This window comes from Crotalus tigris, unplaced genomic scaffold, assembly GCF_016545835.1.
Source record: "Crotalus tigris isolate CLP2741 ecotype Arizona unplaced genomic scaffold, ASM1654583v1 scf7180000017666.379230911805:20528666, whole genome shotgun sequence".
NCBI classification, from domain to species: domain Eukaryota; kingdom Metazoa; phylum Chordata; class Lepidosauria; order Squamata; family Viperidae; genus Crotalus; species Crotalus tigris.
The window spans coordinates 4,289,378-4,308,914 of NW_024096552.1; the positions used below are offsets into that span (position 1 = coordinate 4,289,378).

Consider the following 19,537-nt stretch of genomic DNA (forward strand, 5'->3'; position numbering starts at 1 on the left):
TCGCAGGAATTTATCTCCCAAACCCCATTGTAACAGCCAGAGTTGAGTCGGGACTGGAAGTAAGCGGTTTTTGTTTCCTATTTACAAACTGCCTGTAATGCTTGATCAGACAGAGAAAAGCCTCATAGAACAAATTATTAAATTAAGGGGTGGGTATAAGAACCAGCTTTGCAACTTTTTATTCTGAGTTCACTTCTAGTGATTTAGCAGGAGATTTAAAGTGAGCACAATGATTTGATTTTCAAAGAACTCAGAGATAGCTAGCCACAAACCCTGAAAGAAGCGGGTAATTTCCTTCGAAGAAAAATAAATATTACAATGAAATATTACAAAGGAAATCCCAACTCATAAACCTGCCGCCACAGATGGATGTTCAATAATAAATCATAAATATTTTGATATTGTAAATTCAAAACCTAAAGGAAAAAAGTATAATTCCTGTGTAAAACATGCAAATTGCTACTCTGAGAAGTCTATTTAGCTGTTATATGGAATTAAGAATTTGTATTAGCTTGTTCCTTTCAGCGGAGGCTCCCCGACATTCCCGCAGGGGGCAGCACCTGGTCAGGAATAAGCGGCTGATGAAGGGGGGCGACGCCGAGATCATCCGTCCGTCCCACTCTGCTTCCGCCGCCCGCCTTTCAGCGAACTCCGCCCCACTCCGAAAAAGAACAGCTGTGACGTAGGCATTCGAGGAGGCCGGAAAAGGAAAATTCCCTTTGATTCTCTTCCTACCAGGTCCACTCTAGGAAGCACATATCTATCATTCTGGCTCCTTGTTGAGCAGGGTCTTCAGACTTGGCCCTTTTGACTTCTGGACTTCAATTCCCAGAATTCCTCAGCCAGCGTGCCTGGAGCGCTCAGGAAATTGCTGGAAGAATTTGCCGTTGCTCTCCTCAGGCGGGTAAAGGCCGAGTGAGCGGAGACCTATTTCTGCCCTCCTGCAAACCGGAGAAGGGGCTGCGGAGGGGCTGGGGGACATTTGGGACTCTCGGGCTCCTTTTGGCTGCCCTCGAGCAGGAGACCCGATGGAGGCCCAGGGATCTCCAGGGATGGAGGCCGCCCTCAGCCCAGAGATCCACCGCCGGCGCTTCCGCGGTCTCGACGGCTGCCGCCAGGAGGCCGAGGGGCCCCGGGAGCTTTGCAGCCGCCTGCACCGCCTGTGCCGCCAGTGGCTGCGGCCGGAGAGGAGCAGCAAAGGGGAGATGCTGGACCTGGTGGTGCTGGAGCAGCTGCTGGCCCTGCTGCCCGCGGAGATGGCGAGCTGGGGTGAGGGAGTGCGGAGCCGAGAGCTGTTCGCAGGCGGTGGCCCTGGCCGAAGGCTTCCTCCTCAGCCAAGCCCAGCGGGAAGAGCCGGGAAAGGGGCAGGTGAGGAGGACGGTGGGCTTCATCCTGGGAGCTCCATGGGGGGCGGGAAGAGGAGAGGAAGGGTTAGCCATGTCTCTAATAAGGGAGATTAAAAATATGACTCTGCAGCCTTTTCTGGAATTCCTCACCTTTGAAGAATTGATTTCTTCTTGAGGCAAATGCTTCTGTTACCTAAATTAATTTATCCGTTTACACCTCTGTATCCTTTGTGAGAGTATCCACATATTTCATTATGATCAGTGTTTACTTTGTGATGTGCTGTTACCTGATAAAGGGGAAGCAACTGGATTATGTGAATGGCTTCTGACAGAGAGCCATGTTTAATATGTTGTATAATATACCACAATAGTAAGAGAAACAAGCTAATTAATGCACCCTTACATTTTATGTACATAAAAACACAATCCCTATTCATCATTTACTCAGAAGTGTCTCTGAATTGGGTTGGGGAAATACAGGTAGAGAAGGAAAAGTAAGGAATGCAAACTAACATGGATATGGTCCTCTGAAAGTGGATTATGAACTAGCTTGTTCTTCTGATGCAGGAGCCGTTCACAGAGGAGATTTCAGCAGAGCTCCGAGGGAGAGGAGATCTATTCCGCTCTATTCAGGAGCTGTTTTTCTGGAGGATCCAACTCTGGCCACCTTGCCAGGTAAGTGCAGGTTTCTTCTGAGAACAGTAGCATTTCTGCTTCATCCATTCAGGAGCTGTGTTTAATACCAAAAGCTGAGTCTATGTGCACTTGAACACAGTGTCCACTCACATTTGGCTTTCAAGATTGTGCTGTAAATGCAAACCAGACAATTCACAAGTAGGAACTTTGCATTAGAAGTGTAATTTAATTGTAGAAAGAGTTTAATATTTCTGAATATTAAGAGTGCCTAAAATAGTTAGAAATGAAACACATGAATTGAAACAGTAACATTGGGATTAAACATACCTGAGAAGCGTTTATTTTATTAAATATTTATGCCACCTATCTTCCTTGTAATGTATTGTAAGTATACCAAGAAAAATATAGCATATGAAGGATAAGCCAGTAAGTCAACACTAAGTGACTGTAACAATAAAATTTAAAATAGGTTAGGAAAGAAGTTTCTAGTCACTATGTCCTGTTTTCTCAGGAATTTGGTCAGCGAGGCTTTTTTCTTTTTCTCTTTCTAGAGCTCTGATTCCTTTAAGGGGGTGACTATAGACTTCACAGATGAGGAGTGGAGGCTGCTAGATTCTGGCCAGAAGGCCTTGTGCAGAGAAGTCGTGCAGGAGTTTTCTAGGAATAAGGCTGCTCTGGGTAAGGCCGGGCTCTTTAATTCTCTATAAGGCCATTATTCACTGTAGAATTGAGAAATGTTCTAGATACTCCGTGGAAGTGACTGAATAGATTGACTGATCAACACCAACACCTGTTCTTTGGCTCAAATCATTCTTTCTATACAGTCAGGAGACTACTAGATAAAAAATTGCAGATCTCACATCCTGACTGGACAAATGGATTGTACTAAATCTGCAACGCAGATTGGCATGTTTTTGCAGGCGGAGGAGCTTCTAAAGTCTAATCAAAGTCTTTTTTTCCATGCAGATGAGGAGTCTGTGAATGAGAACGACAAGGAGGCAAGGTTAAATCTACTCGAAATAGAGAAGAACGAAATAAAAATAATCCTTGGCCATCAGAGGGACACCAAAAAGCTAAAGAGAAAAGAGTCAGAAAATGGAGGGGAGAAGTCATCCACTTCGCTTGGTATTCATGGCTTCCTATCCCAGCAAGATCAAAAAGAAATGAGAAAACGAAAATATAGAAAAAAAGAAAACATGAATTTGAATTACCTAACTATGGCAGAAACCAGACTAAAAAAACCCTGCATGCCTGTAGAGACTATGGAGAATAACTCATTCGCTTCTACTTCACCCAAAAAATTTTATGGGAAATGCAAACCACATATCTCTGTAAAAACTGGGGTGGGTTCCAGTCTGAGCAGAAAGAGGAAAGTCTGCATGCAGTATGAAAAGACTTTCAGTAGGAAAAGTAAACTTATTTGCCACCAAAGGATCCACACGGGGGACAGACCATATAAATGCATGGAATGTGGAAAGAACTTTAACCAGAAAGAAGATCTTAATCGTCACGAAAGGATCCACACTGGGGAGAGACCGTATAAATGCATGGAATGTGGAAAGACCTTTACCCGGAAAGAAGATCTTAATCGTCACAAAAGGATCCACACTGGGGACAGACCGTATAAATGCACGGAATGTGGAAAGACCTTTACCCAGAAAGGAAATCTTAATCTTCATGAGAGGATGCACACTGGGGACAGACCGTATAAATGCACGGAATGTGGAAAGAGTTTCATTAGAAACAGTCATCTTATTTGTCACCAAAAGATCCACTCGTATAAATGTATGGAATGTGGAAAGAGTTTCATTACAAACAGTAATCGTATTTGTCACCAAAAGATCCACACTGGGAAGCGACCGTATAAATGCATGGAATGTGGAAAGACCTTTAACCAGAAAGGACATCTTAATCATCACGAAAGGATCCACACAGGGGAGAGACCGTATAAATGCATGGAATGTGGAAAGAGCTTTATTCAGAAAGGAGATCTTAATCGTCATAAAAGGATCCACACTGGGGAGAGACCTTATAAATGCATGGAATGTGGAATGACCTTTACTCAGAAAGGACATCTTAATCATCACAAAAGGATCCACACGGGGGACAGACCGTATAAATGTATGGAATGTGGAAAGAGCTTTACCCAGAAAGGATATCTTAATCTTCATGAGAGGATCCACACTGGGGAGAGACCATATAAATGCATGGAATGTGGAAAGAGTTTTTCCCGGAAAGGATATCTTAATCTTCATGAGAGGATCCACACTGGGGACAGACCGTATAAATGTAAGGAATGTGGAAAGACATTTACCTGGAAAAGAGATCTTAACCGTCACAAAAGGATCCACACTGGGGATAGTCTGTATAAATGCATGGAATGTGGAAAGACCTTTACCTGGAAAGGAACTCTTAATCGTCACAAAAGGATCCACACTGGGGACAGATCGTATAAATGCATGGAATGTGGAAAGTACTTTACCTGGAAAGGATATCTTAATCTTCATGAAAGCATCCATTCTGGGGACAGACCGAATAAATGCATGGAATGTGGAAAGAGTTTCATTAGCAAAAGTCATCTTATTGCCACCAAAGGATTCACAGTGGGAAGTGACCATATAAGTAGATAGACTGGAAAAAGCTATATTGGGAAAGCTCATCTTAAATTGTCATGAAAGGAACCACACTGGGGATAGAATGCATTAATGCACAGTATGTGGAAATAGCTTTACTTGGAAAACACAGTTCTCATAGAGAGCATATAAATCTGAAGAGAGGCAATAGTGGCCACCAAAGTATTGAATGTTAAATAATAAATATATTTATATTATAAATTCAACACGTAAAGGCGAAAAATATAATTCCTGTTTAAAATATATGCAGATTGCTATTCTGAGAAGTCTATTTTTTATCATATGAAATAAATATTTTTAGCTTATTTTTGATCTTTAGTTATACAAATTCTTGATAAATTGGTTACGGGCCATCAAATGAGCAGGGATCTGCAACCTTTAACACTCAAAGAGCCACTTGGACCCTTTTCCCAGAGAAAAGAAAACACTGGGAGCCGCAAAAGTTGTCCACGTTTGCGCGAGGGGGGGGGAGCTTGACTGAAGAGTTTAATTAAAGAGAAATAGAGGCTGCTGTGTATGAGTTCTCTCTCTCTCTCCCCTCACCCTCTCTCTTTCCTGTCTCTTCTCTTTCTTTTTCCCTTTCCTCTTTCCCTCTCTCGCGTTTTCCTCTCCCTGTGTCTCTTCCCCTCTCTCGTCCTTTCTTTTTTATCTCCCTCTTTCCCTTTCCTTCACTCTCCCTTTTTCTTTCTCTTTCCCTCTCCCTTTCCCTCCTTTTTCTTTCCTCTCGTCTTTCCTCCCTCTCTCCCTTTTTCTTTCTCTCCTTCACTTTTTCATTCTCCCTCTTTTTTCTCTTCCTCTTTCCTGTCTCTTCTTTCTCCCTCTTTCCTCCTTCCCTCTTGCTCTTTCCCTCTTTCTGTCTCTTCCCTCTCCCTTTCCCTTTTTCCCTTTCCCTCCCTCATTCTTTCCTTTCTCTTTCCCCCCTCCTTTCTCTCCCTCTCCTCTCCCTTTTTCTTTCTTCTCCCTCTCACCTTTCTCTTTCCCTTTTTCTCTCCCTTTTTTCTCTTTCCTTTTTCCCTCTTGCTCTTTCCTCTCCCTGTCTTTCCTCCCCCTCTCCCTTTCTCCCTCTCTTCCTTTTTTCTCCCTCTTCACTCTTTTTCGCTCTCTTCCTTTCTTTCCTCTCCCTTTCTTCCCTCTCCTTTTCTCTTTTTCTCTCCATCTTTCTTTCCTCTCTCTCTTGCTTTCCTCCCCCTCTTTTTCTCTCTCCCTTTTTCTTTCCTCTCTTCTCTTTCCTTTCCATTTTCTCTTTATCACTCTTTCCTCCCTCCCTCATTTTTCTCTTTTTCTTTTTCCCTTTCACTTTCCTTTTTTCTTTCCCTTTCTCTCCCTCTCCCCTCTTTCTCTTTCCTTTGTTTCCTCCCCCTCTCCCTCTTTCCGTCTTTTTTGTCTCCCTCTTTCCTCCCTTCCTCCTATCCTTTTTCTATCTCCTCTCCCCCTTTTTCTCTCTCCCACTCTCCCTTTCTCTCCCTCTCCCTTTCTCCCTTTCCTCCCCTTTCTCGTTTTCTCTCCCTTTCCTGTTTCACTTGCCTCTTTCCTCTCCCTCTCTTGATCTTTCCTACCTCTCTCCCTCCCTCTTTTTCTCTGTCTCTCTCCCTTTTTCTTTCCCTCTCTTCCTTTTCCTTTTTCTCTCTCCCTTTCTCCCCCCCTCTACCTATCTTTCCCTCTTTTTTCTCTCCCTTTTTCTCTCTTCCTCTTTCTTTTCCTCTCCCCTTTCCCTCTTTCCTCCCTTCCCTTTCTCTCCCTTCCCTCTTTTTTCTCTTTTTCTCACTTTCCCTTTTTCTTTCCTCTCCCTCTTTCTCTCCTCTCCCTTTCTTTTTCTCTCTCCCTTTCCCTTTCTCGTTTTCTCTCTTGCAGTTTCCTCTCCATCTCTCTACCTTTCTTTCCTCCCCCTCTCTCCCTTTTTCTCTCCCTTTCTCTTTCTCTCTTCTTTCCTCTCCCTTTTCTCTCCCTCTTTTCCACTTTCTCTCAATCTTCCTCTCCCCCTTTTTCTGTCCCTTTCTCCCCTTCTCCCTTTTTTCTCTCCCCCTCTTTTTCTCCCTTTCTCCACCTATCTTTCTCTCCCTCTTTCTCCCTTTTTCTTTCTGTCTCTCTTTCTCCCTCTCTCTCTCTTTCTCTCCCCCCATCTCCCTTTTTATTTTTATTTATTTATTTATGAGACTTATACACCGCTTTAAGTGCAAGCACTCTCTAAGCGGTGTACACCAGTAAGCAATGTATATATATATTTTACACTGCCCCCAACAATCTGGGTCCTCATTTTACCTACCTCTGAAGGATGGAAGGCTGAGTCAACCTTGAGCCGGTGAGATTTGAACCGCTGACCTGCTGAACACAGTCAGCTAAAGTGGCCTGCAGTACTGCACTCTAACTGCTGCACCACCTCGGCTCATTTTCTGAACTTCTGCTCACTCTGTCAAGCTGGCTTCAGGCTGTTCTTCTCAAGCTGACACACATTATTGGGCTGGCTCTCTCCTGCCCTTCCTGCTTCCTACAGAAACACAGCAAAGGCAAGAGCCCCACCCAATAAGCTTGTCAGCTCGTCAGAACAGCGTCAGGCCACTCGTTTTACACACACACACACACACACACAGAGAAGGGAAGGGAAGCGCAAGTGCCTCTCTCTGTCTCTGTAAATGGCAGAGGAGGCTGGGAGGCACAGGAGAAGGCTGAAAGAGCCACGTGTGGCTCTGGAGCCGCGGGTTGCCGACCTATGGCCTAGAGAGCAAGTCCCGTCTCCAGGAAGAGAGCATAGAGGAAAGGAACCTCTCTGTTCCAGCCATCCTGTTGACATCCACAGCGAGGCAGAGGGTGAGACTTCCCCTCGTTTGTAGCCCCGGATCCAACCTGCCTTCCCCTCCCGTCGCTCTCCCTGATTTCCATCCTGCGTCAGTCTCTGCATCTGACAGAGGCGGCTGCATTCACAATTCCTCGTTTTGCAAGGAAATGTGTCAGTTGGAAAAGATGCTACCAGGCGCCTTCCGATGTTCAGCCCCCAATCCGTTCGTCCTGCGCTGGACCCAGAGATCTGTAGACCAAGGAGAGCACCTTTGATCACAAGAAAGGAATACATCATAGAATGCAGACTACGGTATACAGTATATTTTGAATAGAATTTATTATCTTCAGTTAACATTACAAATACGCAGAGAAATTCAAGCATGGGATGAGAACAAGGTACTGGTTGCGCTGAGCAGAGTTTATGTACATTTGAAGAGAAAAATCATGACTGCAATCTGGATATGTAAAATAAAATGACAACATCCATATCAAACAGAATGTGCGATTAAATTGGGCAATACCCAAAGTTCACAAAATATATCCTGAGGGAAAATATTCTGCCAAAGGACAGGGACAATTGATCAGCAGGATAACCTTTCTACTACACAAAATAAGAAAAGAAAGAATGAAAATAATTTTGAAATTTTAAAAAAGAGTTATATTAATGGCCAATGGGCTATAACACTAATAAACAAGATACAACATTTAAAGCAGGGCTTTATAACCTTTTCACAGATTGTACCACTTTCGGAATATGCCTATATTCGATTACCACCAGTCACCTAGCAAGGTATCAAAAACTTGACCAAAAAAAAAGGGAAAAGTGATAAAGTACAGGTGGCCCTTGACTTACAACAGTTCACTTAGTGACTATTCAAAGTCAGAACGGCACAGAAAAAAGTGATTTCTGACCAATTTTTACACTTATGACCGTTGCAGCATCCCCAGGGTTACGTGATTTACATCTGGATGCTTGGCAACTGATTCATATTTATGATGGTCCCGTGGTCATGTGATCTCGTTTTGCAACCTTCTGACAAAGACCATGGGGAAACCAGATTCGCTTAAGAACTGTGTAACTAATTTAACAATTTCAGTGATTTCCCTAACACAGGGGTGGCAAACTCAATTTCATTGAGGGCCGCATCAGCATTGCGGTTGCCCTGGGGGGGGGGTGGGTATGGCCAGGGTGGGTGTTGCCTACTGGCTGGGTGTGGATGAAGTGGGTGTGGCCTACTGGGTGGGCGTGGCCAGCTTTACGTAGTTCGAGTCAAAGGTGCCTGTGGGGGCTGGGCAGGAGTGGGACAGATCTGAGGGTCTCTGGCAGAAGGGGATGGGACCAGGGCAAGTGCCAAAGCATGGTCCACTGGAGGAGCCTCACTGTTCCTCTCAGGCCATGCCGGGGGGGAGGGCTGGATGGTGGTGCGGGCTGCCTGGTGCCCTGGGCAGCAGAGGTCAAATGCCCAGCCTGGCCCTCAAGCACCTGCAGCACCAAGCCCAGCCCCACTTGCCCAAGGTGGCTCCCAGCTGCATTTACCTCCTCAAGGCTGCTGCTGCTGTGCTTGCTCTCCTTAGCCAGGTTGCTCATGATGGGTATGAGGGCAAAGTCAGAGGGAGGCAAACTCCCTCTCCATGGGAGTAGAGACGGCTTTATATCCAAAGCTTCCTTAGCAATAGGATGGGAGATCCCCAGGATAGGCCAGGAGGAAGGCGCAAGGCGATGGTGAAAGGACAGCAGGGCAGGACTAAAGCAAGAGTTCCCTCAGACCTTCCATCTCCTTTCCTTCCTAAGTTCAGAGTGGTGGGAAAATATTTGAGATGAGGGAGAAAAACAGGCAAGAAACGCAGCTGGGGAGGTGTCACCCTTCGTGAGGAATGGAGAAATGCACCATCACCTGGAAGTAGCCAGCACAGGGCCCTCAGCTACTTCACATACCTGGCTTGGTGGGCTCTGGGAGAGGGGATGCCATGAGCAACATGAGAGTCAACATCACCTGCGCAATGCTGCCCAGCCCCCAGCCAGCCTGGTCTCGGCAGGCAGCTGGGCGCTCTCCTCACAGCGCCGAGAGATTGAGCTAGGAGGTGCAATGCTCATCAGCTTTGCACCTTGCTGCCAGCTGAAACTGGGCAAGCTGGGGGCTAAGCTCATTAGATTCGTGCCACCGGGCTCAGCTCTTGTGCCCCGCTGCCTGTCGAAACCCCTCCCCCAGAGCCTATCAAGCCGGATAGGTGAAGTAGTCAAGGGCCATTTGCTGGTCACTTCCAGGTGATGGTGCATTTCTTCATTCCTCACAAAGGGTGACACCTCCCCAGCATACGACCCCCGGACCTTGTTTTTGACATGTCTGCCCTAACAAATGGGGCAAGTAAAGTCATAAAATGGGACAAAACTCATTTAACGAATTTCTCACTTAGCAACATAAATTTGGGGCTCAATTCTGGTTGACGGTTGAGGACTGTCTATACACCCACTTACCCCTTTTAATGGGAAACTTTTGCTTCTTTCTCTGACATTAATCTTTGCACAGTTCGATCCCCTTCTCTCCCTCTCCTTGTCTTAAAGAAGCCTCTCCTCATCTCTCTTTCTGTGTCCCATTCTCTTTCCCCATTGGGTTTTTTTTTCTCTCCCTCTCCCTCCAAAACGTCCCTTTATATCCTCATCTCTGCCCCCCTCCTCATCTGTGTAGTTGCAGCTGACTTCTTTCCTGGAGGCTACTTCCAGGAGCGACAATTAGATGGAGCCCCCTGGTGATCCTGGGCACTCAACAGTGCCCTGGCAACACTGTAGCTCCAGCAGACTCTCTCACAGGCCTGTGCGGGTTGCTACCCCTTCAGCTCACCCCCCGCTACCCTTTTCCAGTTCCCCCTTTTTACACCGCTTTTCAACCCGTGGTACGTGTAGCACCTGCCACCTTCCGAAGTACCACCAGTGGTATGCGTAGAACGGGTTGAAAATTACTGATTTAAAGAATGGCAAAAAAATATCAAAATATTATTTACTAAATTTATTTGCTTCCTGTATTGCCACAAGGGGGGCTGGGTGCTTACAAAGTTAAAAACAATAAACAGCTTTTCCATAGACATTGGGGAGGGGGAGGATTACCTTATTCTTGATTAGGTTCTTCTGCCACAGGAAGGAAGATCGCTTTTTTTTATTATCACTGTGTAACAACCTGCTGAGACAGCATGGAAGATAATACTACAGCCACAAGATTAAACAAAAACGATTCTTTTCTCCAGCAAGAATCTGTTCTATTTATTGCCCCCCTCAATAAATGAGAGTTTTATCTTCCTACCCACAAAACGTGATTGTTGAGCAGTCATGGGAAAAATTAAGGTGTTGAAAATATCAAGAAAGATCTATTGGAACCTGCCTACTTCAGTTTTAATAAGCAGTGGTGTCAAATGTTCAGCATTGGAAAACAGTCTAGTCTGGGAGGGTCATCTATTTTATCCTTGATAAAATTGATCTTTCTGAGGAGAATCTTGTTTTTTTAAGTAGTTTGAATTTGTCAGTTGTTTTAAATTTGAGCTTGAAAAATAAAGAGTAAAGACTGTCACAAATCCTGCTTGTTCTGATCATCCATCCTCTTCAGAGTTCTAACACTGTGTTATTTTCATAAAACAAATGGTCTTGAGTTCATCTCACTTGAGTTCATTACTTCAGGTAATTTATTGCCCAGTACAGAAAGCAATTTACAAGGTATCAAATAAGCTAGAATTGTGTTTACCAAAATTTTTGTAGGGTTCTTATGTTGATCTTCCTCATCAATATTAGTAACTTGCACTGAATCTCTAGTCCTTCTGTTAGGAAGGCATTTAAAAAAATCAAACTGGACTTGTCATCCAGTATTTGTGCTTTCTTAAACATGACATTAACGTAATAATGAATGTAAAGAGTCTGCACATTGGAATCTCAGATTACAGAATGATGCTACAATAATATTGCAGTTACAAAAGCCATACAAAAATGCCTGTTAAACCTAGTATACTTATTCTAAACCAATGGACTTGTCAAATGGATTTCAAGTATCATAAAAAAAACTAACATAATCCAAAATTAGAAGTACTGCACAGGATAGTACAGGACTATATTTTGGACATTGATAAAGATAGTACAACTTTCACCAACACTTCCACTTCTTGACTATTCTGGTTACGAATCTCGGAAAACAGTTGTCTAATCCAGCCAGCTGTAGAATGAGAAAAAAAAACATTATAATGTCTGATTTCTGAATTAGTTCTTTCTAAGTGCATTTCTTGCTTTGGATTATGTTCACAGTAACAAAGAGTCTGCTTGTTCTTTTAGTTTTGTTGGAAGCAAAGATATTGAATATTTTATTGGAATATGTATATACATTGGTGAGGATAAAAGCCAAAGTGCTAAAGTCCATGTTGCCTTATGCATCTTGTTACTATGAACTCTTTGAGTTTTCAGAATTTTGAAACACAATAAAACTTACTTGTATTGAGCCTTCCAAGAGCTAACATTTCATACTTTTTCCTTGTAATGTGTGCGGCATTTGCTGCGGCTCCTATACTCAAATTTATAGCTGGTTGAATTGTAATTTGAATACTTTTTTAAAAACACTAACATTAAGCTTAAATATTTTGACAGTACGATTGTAATATATTAATCGTGGAAATGTATTTATATTTAAGCTGTCAAATGTTTATAGAAAAATATATGGAAGAATTTTTATAATAGTTTATGGAATTGCTGCATTCTGGTCTTGATTAGAACACAGCACTGTATGAATGAAAATTATTTAAATGTATTTTTTCAGATATTGTGTTATTACCTCTCAGTTTTTACACTGAATGCAAGCTTAGCTTTAACAGTAGTTAAGGAAAAACCTTCCTGTAATTCATTGTAATCTGTTTGGAAACCTGTATTTGTTAATAAAATTACTTTTTTAAAAAAAAGCAATAAATAGCATGTGGTACGTATTTAGTGCGTGGTCCTCAATGGAACTACATCTACATGGAGGAAAGTATGTAGTGAGGTGCCCCAGGGCTCTGTTCGAGGCCCAGTGCTCTTCAACATCTTCCTCAATGATTTGGACAAGGGATAGGTGGGAAACTCATCAAATTTGCAGAAGATATCAAGCTGGCAGGAATAGCCAACACCCAGAAGAGAGGCTTAAGCTACAGAAGAATCATGACAGACTTGACCATTAGGTGCTATCTAACAAAATGAAATTCAATGGTGAAAAAAAGTAAGGTTCTACATTTAGGCAAGAAAAAAACAAATGCACAGGTGTAGTGTGGGTGGTACCTTGCTCAATAGTAGTAACTGTGAAAGGGATCTAGGTGTCCTAGTTGACAATCAACTTAAATATGAGCCAGCAGTGTGCTGCAGCTGCCAAAAAATCCAACACAATGCTAGGCTGCATTAACAGAGGGATAGAATCAAGATCACATGAAGTGCTAATACATTTTTACAATCCCTTAGTAAGACCACATTTGGATTACTGCATCCAGTTTTGGTCACCACGATGTAAAAAAGATGTTGAGACTCTAGAAAGAGTAGAGAGAAAAGCAACAAAGATGATTAGGGGACTGAAGGTAAAACATATAGGGAACAGTTGCTGGAATTGGGTATGTCTAAGAGAAGGACGAGTGGGGACAAGATAGCCATGTTCCAATATCTGAGGGGTTGCCACAAAGAAGAGAGAGTCAAGCTATTCTCCAAAGCACTTGAAGGCAGGACAACAAGCAAAGGATGGAAGCTATCCAAAGAGAGTAGTAACCTAGAACTAAGCAGAAACTTCCTGATGGTTAGAATAACTAATCAGTGGAATGACCTGCCTCCAGAAGCTGTCAATGCTCCAACAATGGAAGTTTTTAGGAAGAGACTGGATAGCCAATTGTCTGAAATGGTATAGTGTTTCCTGCCTGAGCAGGGAGTTGGACTAGATGATCTCCAAGGTCCTTTCCAACTTCTTCATCATCATCATCATAATCATTAAAAAAATACAAATATATATAGCAATAAAATTATACCTCTGAAGCAACAAAAGTTAAAATTCATCAAAGGAACAATCAAACTACTGTACAAATGCTTAATTTTGCAGGTGGCTTCCCTCTTCACAGGAATTTATCTCCCAAACCCCATTGTAACAGCCAGAGTTGAGTTGGGACTGGAAGTAAGCAGTTCTTGTTTCCTATTTACAAACTACCTGTAATGCTTGACCTGACAGAGAAAAGCCTCCTACAACAAATTATTAAATTAAGGGGTGAGTATAAGAACCAACTTTGCAACTTTTTATTCTGAGTTCACTTTTAGTCTTTTAGCAGAAGACTTAAAGTGAGCACAATGATTTGATTTTCCAAAAACTGAGAGATAGCTAGCCATTAGCACCCAAAGGAAACACTTCAGACATCAGAATTAGTCCAAACCCTGAAACACATGGGCAATTTCCTTCACAGAAAAAGAAATCTGACAATTAAAGGAAACCCCGACCCATAAACCTGCCATCACAGATGTAGATGAACCCCGGAAGGAGGAGGTACACCTCAGGAAAAGAAATATTTAAGGCAGACATGTCAAACACAAGGCCCAGGGGCCGGATGTGGCTCGCGAAATGGTTTCAAGTGGCCCGCAAAGCCATCCTGGAAAAAGTGAGGGAACGGCCCCCAGTGCCTTGGCCCTGGCCCAGACCGACTGGGAACCAATATACAATTTTGTGGTGGCCATTTATGCTGAAACGCATTCAGTCTTAGCTCCACAAGGCCGTCTGGAAACAGCGAGGAACCAGCCGCCGACATGTCGGCCCCACCCCCTGGATCCATGCTGGGGAGGTGTCACTCTTTGTGAGGAATGAAGAAATGCACCATTGCCTGGAAGTGGCCAGCAAATGGCCCTCACCTACTTCACATATCCGGCTTGATGGGCTCTAAGGGAGGGGTTTCAGCAGGCAGTGAGGCTCCTCCAGTGTACCATGCTTTGGCACTTGCCACCCCTTCTGCCAGAGACCCTCAGATCTATCCCACTCCTGCCCAGGCCCCCACAGGCACCCTTGACGCGAACGATGTAGAACTGGCCATGCCCACCCAATAGACCACACCCAATCCATCCACACCCACCCAGTAGGCCACACACCCCCAGGGCAACCACAATGCTGATGTGGCCCTCAATGAAATTGAGTTTGACACCCCTCATTTAAGGGATAAGCCAAACCGAATGTAAAAGATGAAAGAAAAGGATTTTTTTCCTATCTCTCATTCTCCTTTCCCCCGCCCTGAGCAATTCTGGATAAACTGCCAAACTAAAAGAGGATAGCAAAACAGGGTGTCTTAGAAAACAATTAAACCCATCAACCTCACTAGGTAGAACTTTTGTAACACTTACAAGACAGACATAAACCATTTGGAGAAACCCATTTGCATAAACAAAGAAATAATTCCCGAGGACAATATTAATCGCTACTGGTCCAAACAGACACAAACTAGATGAAATTAAATGAACAAAAAATCTTTCCAAAAGGCAAATTATAATTTCAATAACTTGAGAGGTATAAGAACAGGACCCCTCACCTTGGAAAAGTACTAGCTAGTCCAGAAACCATCGTTGTACCATTACTCCCTTTGGCTTCTGTAAATAAACCTACTTTCTGGCAGCTTCATTCTGTGTCATTTCTTCCGCCTGAGCTGAAACTCTGCTTCCCACCTGGAGACCCGAACCACGGAAAACTTTCTCACAAAACTTTGGATCTTAAATAATAAATCACAGATATTTTGATATTGTAAATTCAACACCTAAAGGAAAAAAGTATAATTCCTGTGTAAAACATGCAAATTGCTACTCTGAGAAGTCCATTTAGTTGTTATATGGAATTAAGAATTTGTTTTAGCTTGTTCCTTTAAGCGGAGGTTTCCCGATTTTCCCGCAGGGCGCAGCACCTGGGCAGGAGCAAGCGGGCGATGAAGTGGGGCGACGCCGAGATCATCGGTCCTTCCCTGCCCTTTGCAAGCATCGTCGTCCCAACTTCCGCTTCCGCCCTCTCTGAAGAAGAGAAGTGACGTAATATTCAGGGAGGCCGGAAAAGGAAAATGCCCTTTGATTCTCTTCCTTCTAGGTCCACTCTAGGAAGCAAATATCTCTCATTCTGGCTTTTAGAATTGGCCCTTTTGACTTCTGGACTTCAACTCCCAGAATTCCTCAGCCAGCGTGCCAGTTGAAGTCCACAAGGCATAAAAGAGCGCCCAGGAAATGGGTTGGAAGGATTTGCCGTTGCTCTCCTCGGGCGGGTAAAGCCCGAGTGAGCGGAGACCCATTTCTGCCCTCCTGCAAACCGGAGAAGGGGTTTCGGAGGGGCTGGGCGACATTTCGGACCGTCTCGGACCTCTTTTGGCTGCCCTCGAGCAGGAGACCCGATGGAGGCCCAGGAATCCCCAGGGATGGAGGCCGCCCTCAGCCCAGAGATCCTCCGCCGGCGCTTCCGCGGTCTCGACGGCTGCCGCCAGGAGGCCGAGGGGCCCCGGGAGCTTTGCAGCCGCCTGCACCGCCTGTGCCGCCAGTGGCTGCGGCCGGAGAGGAGCAGCAAAGGGGAGATGCTGGACCTGGTGGTGCTGGAGCAGCTGCTGGCCCTGCTGCCCGCGGAGATGGCGAGCTGGGTGAGGGAGTGCGGAGCCGAGAGCTGTTCGCAGGCGGTGGCCCTGGCCGAAGGCTTCCTCCTCAGCCAAGCCCAGCGGGAAGAGCCGGGAAAGGGGCAGGTGAGGAGGGCGGGGGGGCTTCATCCTGGGAGCTCCATGGGGGGCGGGAAGGGGAGAGGAAGGGTTAGCCGTATGTCTAATAAGGGAGATTAAAAATATGACTCTGCAGCCTTTTTTGGAATTCCTCATCTTTGAAGAATTGATTTCTTCTTGAGGCAAATGCTTCTGTTTCCTAAATTAATTTATCCTTTTACGCTTTTGTATCCTTTGTGAGAGTATCCACATATTTCATTATGATCAGTGTTTACTTTGTGATGTGCTGTTACCTGATAAAGGGGAAGCAACTGGATTATGTGAATGGCCTCTGACAGAGAGCCATGTTTAATATGTTGTATAATATACCTCAATAGTAAGAGAAACAAGCTAATTAATGCACCCTTACATTTTATGTACATAAAAACAAAATCCCTATTCTTCATTTACTCAGAAGTGTCTCTGAAACTAACATGGATATGGTCCCCTAAAAGTGGATTATGAACTAGCTTGTTCTTCTGATGCAGGAGCCGTTCACAGAGGAGATTTCAGCAGAGCTCCGGGGCAGAGGAGATCGATCCAGCTCTATTCAGGAGCTGTTTTTCTGGAGGATCCACCTCTGGCCACCTTGCCAGGTAAGTGCAGGTTTCTTCTGAGAACAGTAGCGTTCCAGCTCCATCCATTCAGGAGCTGTGTTTAATACCAAAAGCTGAGTCTATGTGCACTTGAACACAGTCCACTCACATTTGGCTTTCAAGATTGTGCTGTAAATGCAAACCAGACAATTCACAAGTAGGAACTTTGTATTAGAAGTGTAATTTAATTGTAGAAAGAGTTTATAATTTCTGAATATTCAAAAGAGTGCCTAAAATAGTTAGAAATGAAACCCATGAATTGAAACAGTAACATACTGTTACTGTTAAACAGTAACATTAAACATACCTGAGAAGCGTTTATTTTATTAAATATTTATGCCACCTATCTCCCTTGTAATGTAAGTATAACAAAATAAATATAGCATATGAAGGATAAGCCAGTAAGTCAACATTAAGTGGCTTTAAATAAAATTTAAAATAGGTTAGGAAAGATGTTTCTAGTCGCTGTCTTGTTTTCTCAGGAATTTGGTCAGCGAGGCTTTTTTCTTTTTTTCTTTCTAGAGCCCTGATTCCTTTAAGGGGATGACTGTGGACTTCACAGATGAGGAGTGGAGGCTGCTAGATTCCAGCCAGAAGGCCTTGTGCAGAGAAGTCGTGCAGGAGTTTTCTAAGAATAAGGCTGCTCTGGGTAAGGCCAGGCTGTTCAATTCTCTATAAGGCCGTAGTAGAAATATTCACCATAGAATTGAGAAATGTCCTAGATACTCCATGAAAGTGACTGAATAGATTGACTGATCAACACCAACACCTGTTCTTTGGCTCAAATCATTCTTTCTATACAGTCAGGAGACTACTAGATAAAAAATTGCAGATCTCACATCCTGACTGGACAAATGGATTGTACTAAACCTGCAACGCAGATTGGCATGTTTTTGTAGGCGGGGGAGCTTCTAAAGTCTAATCAAAGTCTTTTTTTCCATGCAGATGATGAGTCTGTGAATGAGATTGACAAGGAGGCAAGATTAAATCTACCCAAAATAGAGAAGAAAGAAGTAAAATTAATCCTTGGCCATCAGAGGGACACCAAAAGGCTAAAGAGAAAAGAGTCAGAAAATGGAGGGGAGAAGTCATCCACTTCTCTTGGTATTCATGGCTTCCTATCCCAGCAAGATCAAAAAGAAATGAGAAAAGGAAAATATAGAAAAAAAGAAAACATGAATTTGAATTACATAACTATGGCAGAAACCAGACTAAAAAAACCCTGCATGCCTCTAGAGACTATGGAGAATAACTCATTCGCTTCTACTTCACCAAAATTTTTTTATGGGAAATGCAAACCACATATCTCTGTAAAAACTGGGGCGGGTTCCAGTCTGAGCAGAAAAAGGAAAGTCTGCATGCAGTGTGGAAAGAGTTTCAGTAGGAAAAGTAAACTTATTTGCCACCAAAGGATCCACACTGGGGAGAGACCATATAAATGCATGGAATGTGAAAAGACTTTTACCCAGAAAGTACATCTTATTCATCACAAAAGGATCCATACTGGGGAGAGACCGTACAAATGCACAGAATGTGGAAAGAGTTTCAATAGAAACAGTAATCGTATTTGTCACCAAAAGATCCACACTGGGAAGCAACCGTATAAATGCATGGAATGTGGAAAGACCTTTAACCAGAAAGGACATCTTAATCATCACGAAAGGATCCACACAGGGGAGAGACCGTATAAATGCATGGAATGTGGAAAGAGCTTTATTCAGAAAGGAGATCTTAATCGTCACAAAAGGATCCACACCGGGGAGAGACCTTATAAATGCATGGAATGTGGAAAGAGCTTTACCCGGAAAGGATATCTTAATCTTCATGAGGGGATGCACACTGGGGACAGACCGTATAAATGCATGGAATGTGGAATGACCTTTACTCAGAAAGGATATCTTAATCTTCATGAGAGGATCCACACTGGGGATAGACCGTATAAATGCATGGAATGTGGAAAGACCTTTACCTGGAAAAGAGATCTTAATCTTCATGAAAGGATCCACACCAGGGAGAAACCCTATAAATGCATGGAATGTGGAAAGACCTTTTCCCGGAAAGGATATCTTAATCTTCATGAGAGGATCCACACTGGGGACAGACCGAATAAATGCATGGAATGTGGAAAGAGTTTCATTAGGAAAACTCATCTTACTTGCCACCAAAGGATTCACAGTGGGAAACGACCATATAAGTAGATAGACTGGAAAAAGCTATATTGGGAAAGCTCATCTTAAATTGTCATGAAAGGATCCACACTGGGGATGGAATGCATTAATGCACAGTATGTGGAAATAGCTTTACTTGGAAAACACAGTTCTCATAGAGAGCATATAAATCTGAAGAGAGGCAATAGTGGCCACCAAAGTATTGAATGTTAAATAATAAATATATTTATATTATAAATTCAACACGTAAAGGCGAAAAATATAATTCCTGTTTAAAATATATGCAGATTGCTATTCTGAGAAGTCTATTTTTTATCATATGAAATAAATATTTTTAGCTTATTTTTGATCTTTAGTTATACAAATTCTTGATAAATTGGTTACGGGCCATCAGATGAGCAGGGATCTGCAACCTTTAACACTCAAAGAGCCACTTGGACCCTTTTCCCAGAGAAAAGAAAACACTGGGAGCCGCAAAAGTTGTCCACGTTTGCGCGAGGGGGGGGGGAGCTTGACTGAAGAGTTTAATTAAAGAGAAATAGAGGCTGCTGTGTATGAGTTCTCTCTCTCTCTCTCCCCTCACCCTCTCTCTTTCCTGTCTCTTCTCTTTTTCTGTTTTTCCCTTTCCTCTCTCCCTCTTTCTGTGTCTCTTC

General features: G+C 43.5%; 1 protein-coding gene across 1 annotated transcript in view; it reads left to right on the forward strand.

The window, feature by feature from the left end:
• The first annotated feature begins 676 nt into the window (after positions 1-676).
• Positions 677-19,537, forward strand: part of LOC120305037 — a 28,380-nt gene continuing 9,519 nt past the window's right edge. The window contains exons 1-7 of the mRNA XM_039336345.1: positions 677-1,368; positions 1,914-2,021; positions 2,949-4,610; positions 15,660-16,108; positions 16,609-16,716; positions 17,239-17,365; positions 17,662-18,910. Coding sequence (XP_039192279.1) covers positions 1,029-1,368; positions 1,914-2,021; positions 2,949-4,610; positions 15,660-16,108; positions 16,609-16,716; positions 17,239-17,365; positions 17,662-18,910 — 4,043 coding nt within the window. The 5' untranslated portion in view covers positions 677-1,028. The remainder of the gene's footprint in view (positions 1,369-1,913; positions 2,022-2,948; positions 4,611-15,659; positions 16,109-16,608; positions 16,717-17,238; positions 17,366-17,661; positions 18,911-19,537) is intronic.